Source organism: Chlorocebus sabaeus, chromosome 6, assembly GCF_047675955.1.
Source record: "Chlorocebus sabaeus isolate Y175 chromosome 6, mChlSab1.0.hap1, whole genome shotgun sequence".
Taxonomy (NCBI): Eukaryota; Metazoa; Chordata; class Mammalia; order Primates; family Cercopithecidae; genus Chlorocebus; species Chlorocebus sabaeus.
In genome coordinates this window covers 11965292-11973663 of record NC_132909.1, presented here as the reverse complement: position 1 = coordinate 11973663, position 8372 = coordinate 11965292, and the positions used below count along the sequence as shown (strand labels likewise).

At 59.7% G+C, this 8372-nt stretch overlaps 1 protein-coding gene across 1 annotated transcript; it reads right to left on the bottom strand.

The window, feature by feature from the left end:
• Positions 1-5268: 5268 nt before the first annotated feature.
• On the bottom strand, positions 5269-7825 carry IRF2BP1 (interferon regulatory factor 2 binding protein 1). The gene has a single exon (XM_007997264.3). It carries the CDS (start codon positions 7422-7424, stop codon positions 5670-5672), a length of 1755 nt encoding a protein of 584 aa, XP_007995455.1. The 5' UTR covers positions 7425-7825; the 3' UTR covers positions 5269-5669.
• Positions 7826-8372: the final 547 nt, after the last annotated feature.

The following is an 8372-nucleotide window of genomic DNA, read 5'->3' as shown; positions in this document are numbered from 1 at the left end:
TACTCATCGCCCAGGCCACAGGTGGGTGTGTCGGGCCCACGGGTGCCAGGGCTGTGGCCCAGCCCTTCCCACCCTTGCTGACCGTGGGCCAGGCTGGGCGCCTATTTGCAATCCTGCCCCAGGTAAACACCAAGATCCGGAACCCAAGGGCCACCTCCCTCACCTCCACTCCTGCCCCTCAGCCTGTTCTGGGCTGAACCAGAGCCCTGCAGACAGTGTGCCACAGACTGGAAATGTGCCCTGAGTCTTCCCCTCCCCCTGGGCACCAGCCTCCCCAAGCCTTCAGCCTCGACTCTCTGTCTGTCTGTCTGCTTCTCTCTCTCTCACTGCATGTCGATTTCTCGGTTTCTTTCTGTCCCTGCTTCCTCTCACCTGGGCTTCTCTATGGCTCTGCCTCTCTCTGGAATGACCGTTGTCTTCATTCTGTCACTGTCCCTCTCCCTGTGAGTTTTTCTGTCTCCCTGCAGATAAGTTCCATTTCTCTGGATGTTCGGCTGTTGTGTCTCCATTTAAGTCCGCCTGCCTCCTGACACTTGCTTTCTATCTAGTGCTGGCACAGTCTCTTCAAGTCTCTTTCTGTCCTACTTTGTAAGTTTCTCCCTCTCCTTCTCTCTGTCCACTGTCTCTCTGCCTGAGCCTCTTAGTCTTGGGCACTATCTCTGTGGGTCTCTGAGCCCCCAGCCCCCACAGGGGCTGACTGCCATGCCTGGACCCTTAGGGGAGTGTGTGCCCCCCAGCCTCCCCCCACCAGCATGCTGGTATATATATAAACGTATATGTGCATATTATTTATATCTGCACCCAGGCAGGAGGGGAAGACACTGGGGCCTTTGTGTAGCCGCAGCCTGCCCGCCCGCCACTCTTCTCCCTTCGTCCCTGCCGCCTGCCTGCCTCCACTCCCCCTGCACAGAAAGGTTCCTGTGGGGCCTGCCAGCTTCCTCTGCCTGAGGTGTGAGTGGGCACGCCACGGGTGAGGCGGGCAGGAGGGCCTGGGGTTTTTTTCCAGCTCTAGGAAGCTTTCCGGGTGGGGAGGGTTCTGGAAGGAACGGGAGTTCTCAGCAGGGCTGCTGTGGGTCTGTGTGGACCTGCTGTCCCCGAGTGTCCCCGGGCCCTGAGCTGGCCTCTCCCTGGGGGTCTCTGAGCCCGTCTGTCCATCTAGATGCCATTCTGATGTTTTCTCTGTTGGTTTGGGGTCTCACTCACCCATGCAGGCACAGTCATTGAGCATTTGTGCTAGGCTCCGTGTTGAGAACACAGAGATAAATGTCGGTGCCAGTGGGTTCTATGCCATTTCTGTCTCATTTGCTCCATCCCTTTACCCCCTGCTTGAAAACTCCCACCTGTTCCTATTAAAACAAAATTCAGGCTGGGTGCAGTGGCTCATGCCTGCAATCCTAGCACTTTGGGAGGCTAAGGCAGGCAGATCACTTGAGGTCAGGAGTTCGAGACCAGCCTGCCTAACATGGTGAAATCCCATCTCTACTAAAAATACAAACATTAGCCAGATGTGGTGGTGGGCACCTGTAATCCCAGCTACTCAGAAGGCTGAATCAGGAGAATGGCTTGAACCCTGGAGGCGGAGGTTGCAGTGAGCAGAGATCGTGTCACTGCACTCCAGCCTGGGCGACAGAGAGCAAGACTCTGTCCCAAAAAATACAAAAAACAAAATTCAAAGTCCTTATCACAGTGTACAGGTCCTCTTACTGCTCCCCCACCACCCCTCTGATTCAATTTCCTACTACTCTCCCCCAGCACTGGTCACCTGGTTGCTTCTGGGACAAACCAAGCAGGCTCCCACCTCAGGACCTTTGCAGGTGCTATTTACACAGATTTCTGCTGGCTTACTCCCTCCCCTCCTTCAGTTCTTAGTGTCACATGCTCAGTGAGCTCTTCCCTACATCCCTTTCTAAAACAGCAACCCCGGCTGGGCATGTTATCTCATGCTTGTAATCCCAGCACTTTGGGAGGCTGAAGCAGGCAGATCACATGAGGTCAGGAGTTTAAGATCAACCTGGCCAACGTGGTCAAACCCCATCTCTAATAAAAATGCAAAAATTAGCCAGGCATGGTGTTGCGTGCCTCTAGTCCCAGCTACCTGGGAGGCTGAGGCAGGAGAATCGCCTGAACCCGGGAGGTGGAGGCTGCAGTGAGCTGGAATGACACCACTGCACTCCAGCCTGGGCGACAGAGTGAGACTCTGTCTCAAAATAAATAAATAAATAATAAAATAAAATAGCAGCCCCGGCTGGGCACGGTGGCTCACACCTGTAATCCCAGCACTTTGGGAGGCTGAGGCAGGCAGATCGTTTGAGCTCAGGAGTTTGAGACCAGCCTGGCCAACATGGTGAAACCCCATCTCCATTAGGGTAAAAAAAGAAAGTAAAATAGCAACTCCCATCACTATCTCCTTTCCCTGGTTTATTTTTTCTTCTTAGGACTGACAACTCTATGGCTGTCATTTATTTATTTATTTTTTTTGAGACGGAGTCTTGCTCTGTCACCAGGCTGGAGTGCAGTGGTGTGATCTCGGCTCACTGCAACCTCTGCCTCCTGGGTTCAAGCGATTCCTCTGCCTCAGCGTCCCGAGTAGCTGGGACTACAGGCGTGCGCCACCACGCTCGGCTAATTTTTTGTATTTTAGTAGAGACGGGATTTCACCATGTTGACCAGGATGGTCTCGATCTCCCGACCTCGTGATCTGCCCACCTCGGCCTCCCAAAGTGCTGGGATTACAGGTGTGAGCCACCGTGCCCGGCCGGCTGTCGTATTTTATTGTCCTGTTTGCATCTCTCACCTGAATGCCAGCTCCATGAGAGCAGGGGCTGGATTCTGTTTCCTGTTCCATCCACATTATCTCCCCCAGTGCTTGTCACATGGTGGATGCTGAATAAACACTTGTTGAGGAGGAGAAGCAGCACATTAATCTATCCATGCCTTAAGTTGACCCTGTGCTGGGTGATGCAGTGGTGATCAAGACAGCCCTGGCCTTGCCCTTCTGGGGCTCACAGTCTGCTTGCCAGACAGCAACACTCCAGAATGGACAGGGCTGGGAATGGGGGAGCACAGAGGGATATGTGGGGTGCAGAAATGGCACCTGATGCAGCCTGGGGGTCAGGGAGGGCTTCCTGGAGGAGGTGCCTTGACTGGGGATCAAATGACCCAAACAGATAGAATCTTGCACTTCCTCCCGTTCCCTGCCTGTCTCACAGAACTTTTGAGTTTGAGGATGTCATCACTCTAGTTCACACCTGTGCCTTTTCCTGATTTCAGTCTTTCTCATTTCTCCTTTTTTTTTTCTCATCTCTTCTTTATTGCCTTCTCTCTGCATCTCAGTCTCCCCTCTTTTGCGTCTCTGTTGTTGGCATCTCATCTGTCATCTCAGTCTGGCTCAACCTATCAGAATATTGTCCATTTCCTTTTCTTTTCTGTCTCTCCTTCTCTGTGTCTGCCTCATCTCTGAGGTTCTCGCGAGTCTCTCCCTGTCTCGCTGGGTCTCCTGCTCCTGTGTCTCCTTGTCTCTTTCAGTGAGCTGGTCTCCGCATCTCTCCCTCCCCATCTCTGTTGTCTCCCATCAATCCCTGAGTGTCTCTCTGTGTTTCCCATTTGTCGCGAAGTCTCTGCACCTGCTCCCTGATTCCCAAATAAATCCAGAACCCCTCCACCCTGGCCCCACCCTGGCACTGGGGAAAGGGGGGCTGATCCAGCCCCCACACCCACACAGGTCAGGCCTTCTGCTCTGTTAATGGTTAACTCAACCTCTATCTAGAATACACACCAGCCAGGCTGGGGGTGACTCCCCTGCCCCCCACCCACTTACCAGCTGTTCTTAAAGGACTAGGTGTCCTCCACAGCAATTTAGCTCCCACTGCAGCATAGGAGCCAGGTGTCTAGAGGCCTCCAGCTCTAAAGATTTGGGGATGGATGAGATACCCAGCACTTGGGTCTGCAGAGCTGGTCAGGGGAAGCCAGAGGTTTGCCTGGGAGGGGAGCCCCGGCACAGAGCTCCATCCAGGTCTCTCTTGCCCCGGGCTTATCACCTGGTGTATTTAATCAGGGGTGGTTTTCCCAGCCCTGCCCTGAGCCCAGGCTGGTAGTGCCAGGGGTGGCAGAACACCTGAGAGCTGACGGCTGGGGGGTGAGGAAGGATGGGACCCCTCAGCCCAAGAACAGAGGGTCCTCCAGATGCGAAAGTTGACGCCCTAGGGATCCCTAATATCTGGGAGTTAGGACATGTAGGTATGCAAGTATGGGTGGGACCCCTGCCTAACCGGGCTGATGGGGCAGGACTTTAGGGGCCTCCAGATTTAGGTGATGGGAACCCTGGGTTCCCGAGGGGATCTGGGGACAACCTCGGGTCCCAGAGCTGTCTGACAGTGCTGGGTGGTGGCAGGACAATCATTCCCAATCTCGGTCCATCCGCGGGCCTTTCAGCCCCGCATTCCCCCTTCCCGGAATCTCTCCACCTCGGCTTGGCGGGGGAGGCCGCAGAGGTGGGGGCTGGGCTCTTGGGGCCGCCCCCTCCCCTTAACCCCTGCTTTGCCGCAGCCCGCTCAGGCCCCGCCCCGTGACGCCAGCGAGCAGGAAGTCCTGGTTAATGATCAGCCACCCGGACAGGTGCGGGACAAGGCCGCGCACATCAGAGGCAGCCGCGGGGCGAGTGCCTTTCGCTCAACTCTCTAGGGTGGCCGCCGAAGGGGCTTGTCTCCCGACACGAGGGCGAGGAGTCCAGTTGGGGCTTCCCAAACGTCCGCCTCTGGGGCACCACCAGAGGCGAGAAGTAGCCAAGTTGTTTCTAGGCATCCTGTTAGTTTACCCCGTGGAGGTAAATTTCCTCTTTCCTCAGGCAGTCCCTCTAGCAGTCTACCCTAAATTCTCCCTTCTACTCAGCAAGAACCCCCTGCCCGTTTCTTCTAGGAAACTTCCCTCTGCCTCTTTCCCCTCCCCACGTAGGCGCTGAGTCCTCCACCTTCCAGGTAGAGATAGGGGATGGGCCAGCTACAGAAGGGTAATCTACTCCCGAGACTGTCTGTGGCTCCCCTGCAGAAGCCATCCCCTCTCTGAGCCTCAGTTCTTTCATCTGGAAAACGGGCCGATGGCTAAAACGTGAGCAGTGGGTCGCACTTGCTGAAGGTCGGCCGGCGGGACGGCCTGGGTGCAGGGCGCCACCTGGAGGCTACCGCGCAACGTCCTCGCCCTCGCAGGACTAGTTCAGTCCCAAAGGGGGCGCAGCATCTCACACAACCAAGGGACCAAGAAGAAGAAGAAAAAAAACAACCCATCTTTCGGTTTATTGAAGGAGCAGAAGGGGGCGGGAGAGGGGGGGCAATAAAATGCTTTTGCCTCGTTTATAAAGAGCGAATTTTCAGGAGGTCCCTTCTCAAGGAGGAGGGGGGGCACCTCTCCCCCAACTACAAGCAGCAGCAAAGCCAAGCCAAGGACAGAGGGAAACTGGAGGGGCCAAGGGACCCCAAATATCCCCTCGGACAGGAGCCACAAGCTTTCTCCCCCCACCCACAATGCATCTACCCCAGGGGACCCGTCTGGGTGGAGGAAGGGAGTATGTACACAGATAGGGGTGGCACTGGGCTGGGTCGGGGAGGGAATAATTTATCCGCGTCAGCGGTGGATGGCAAAGGGGCAGAGGGCAGTAGCCTGGAGGCAGTGGTAGCCTAGGGGTCCCGTTCTTTCTTAACCTTGATGTCTCCAGCAAGGATGGTGGCGATTTCGCCCTGCATGAAGGCCCAGGGCACGGAGGAGCCGACCAGCGGGCACTTGTCTCCGCTGGGGCAGTATACCTCCCCGGCCGGGCCCTGCGCCTTGATGAACTCCCGGGAGCAGGGAAAGCAGAACTTGTGTCCGGGCACCGAGGGGCACTGGACGAAGTGGGTGTCTTCTAGCCGCTCCCTGCACAGGGTACAGCACAGGGGAGCCCCAGGGGTCGCCCCAGTGCCGCCGCCACCCCCGCTGACAGCTTCGGCCCCCGCTGTGGGACTGACTTCTGCTTCACCGTTGCGGGCCACAAGGCGGTGCTGGGTTGGCGGCTGGGCAGTGGAGGAGGCTGCAGGGCTGGCGCCCCCTGGACGCACAGGCCCTCCACCTCCGCCAGGGTCCTTGGGTGAGTGGCCCAGGGCTTCGGCCACATTTTTCAGGGCGGCAATGGGCGAGGGCACACCAGGGGTCTCAGCGGAGTACGGGCCTCCAGGTGCCACCCAGTGCCGTTGTTGCTGCTCCTCGGTGGTCATCTTCCCAGCCGCCTCGCCCTCCGGCTCGGGGGATGCCTTGCGACGGCGCGGCGTGGGCGCCAGGTTCCGGGATGGGGCTCGCGGTGGTGGGCCACAGAGAGCCGCAGGGGCAGGCTCTGGGTACTGCTGGGGCAGGGCCTCCGCGGGAGCTGGCTCGCGAAAGCTGCGGACGCCGTCGGTAAGCAGCTCGCCCAGCTGCCGCCATTCTCCTGAGCCATGCCGGCGTTCATATTCGAGGTACTTGAAGCCCGAAGAAGCCAGTGCCTTGCCCGGCTCCCGCAAAGCATCGTGGAACATCTGGCGAGCCACCGCCAGGACGCCGGCATACACATTGCCGGAACCACAGGGGTATTCGGTGAAGAGCTTCAGCTCGAACTCGTATCCTGGAGGACGCGCAGCAGCATCGAAGGCGAACACTCGCCCCACCAGCCCGTGATCCTTCTTGAAGCGCACATTGAACGGGGCGCAGGCGGACAGCGCCAGTAGCTGTTCCCGCACTGCTTTGGGGCGCCCGTGCCATTCCTCTGCCCGGCCCCGCATGGCCTCGTTCAGTTCTGCCAGACAGTCCGCATTCCTCTGCTGCTTCTCTTTCTCGAAATCGGAGCCGAAGAGGGGACGGGCAGGACTCAAGCCGGGTGCCAGCGTCAGGCCTCGGCTTCCCAGGCCAGACACTGCAGCTGCCAGCAGCCCAGGGGGCATCAAGCCAGGCATGGAGCCAAGCAAGGCCCTTCGCGCCCCCTCAGCCACGGCCTCCTCACGGCCCAGCCCATTGGCCAGGCGGGACCCCAGAGTGTACTCCAGGGCGGGCGAGGGCAGGGGGAGGCGGCCCGATGATGTGGCCCTGTCATAGCGGTCCTGGCCCGAGACGCCGCCGCCGGTCCCTGACGGCTGGGGCTGGGCCTGCGGGGGCGGCAGCTGGGGCCCCTGTGCGGCGGCCGCAGCCAGGTCCTTGGTGGCCGGGTGCTTAAGGGCCGGGGGCCCGGGGGAGCGGCCCTCGGGGAGCACGTGGCTGCGCTTGAGCTGGCGGGCGGCATCGATGAGCAGTTCGATGCGGTCCGCGCCCTCGAAGTTCACGCAGCCGCGGCACACGGCCTCGCTGAAGTCCCACACCATGGCCCACGGCATCTTGGGCAGGTCGCACAGGTAGCACCACTGGCGGCGGGACGCCTGCACAGACGCCATGGCCCCAGTCCGCGCGCCGCCCAGCTCCCGCGTTCCACCGGCCGCCGACGTGCGATCCGCGCCGCCGACGTTCGATCCGCGTCCCCGGCACAGCGCGAGCCACGGTCCGGCCTCCGGCTCGGCCTCCCCGCCGGATCCAGGCCCGGCCCCCCTTCCCCGCCCCCTGGGCCCTAAGCCTTTCTGCTCACTCCCGCCTCCCTCGCAAAGGCAGGCTGAGGCACGTCGGCGCCCCCGCCCGGTCCGGGCTCCGAGCCGAGGCGCACAGCTCGGGCCCCACGATGGGCCGCGAGCGCAGCCGCCTCGGGCTCCCGCCGCTCTCGCCGCCGCCGCTGCAACGGCCGCCGCCGCCTCCACCTCCTTCTTCTGCCCCAGAGGCCGCTTCGCAGGGAAAGTTACATAACGCGCCAGCAAAGCCTTCTGGGAAACGTAGTCCCGCCGGGGCCGGCTCTTAAAGGGAACGGCGGGCAGAGGCGGGCTGGGGGGTCGTCGCCTCTCAGCACGCAGCCCTTATAACCGTCTCCGCGGGGCCGGAGTTCGGCGCGCCGCAAGATGCTGGGACACAAAGGTGGGAGGCGAGTTTGCAATACGAATGATCAGAGCTACTCCGGATTCATAAATTTTGGGGGTGGGTGGACAGGCTTCCAGGCTTCCAACTTCTGCTACGATTTGTTGTGCAGCTTTAGGCAAAATGTCTTGCCCTCTCTGAACCTCAGTTTCCCCGCCCAGCAAAGGTGGGCCAATGACGGATTAGGAAGGTAGCAGCTTCTGGGGCGGGGCGGAGAAGCCCTGATTGGCTTCAGAGCAGGGAAGGGAAACTGGCAACTAGGTGGGGGTGGGGGTGGCCACTTGGCACTTCGTCCTACCCCGGAATTCTAGATATATGCCTCTGGGGCCCGCCACAGCCAGCGAAGGGAGAGGACTAAGGGCTCCCGAGCCAAAGCCTTGCCT

Bases quoted from the DNA above. Each gene is read 5' to 3' on its own strand.
- IRF2BP1 (XM_007997264.3), bottom strand. From the start codon at position 7,424: ATGGCGTCTGTGCAGGCGTCCCGCCGCCAGTGGTGCTACCTGTGCGAC.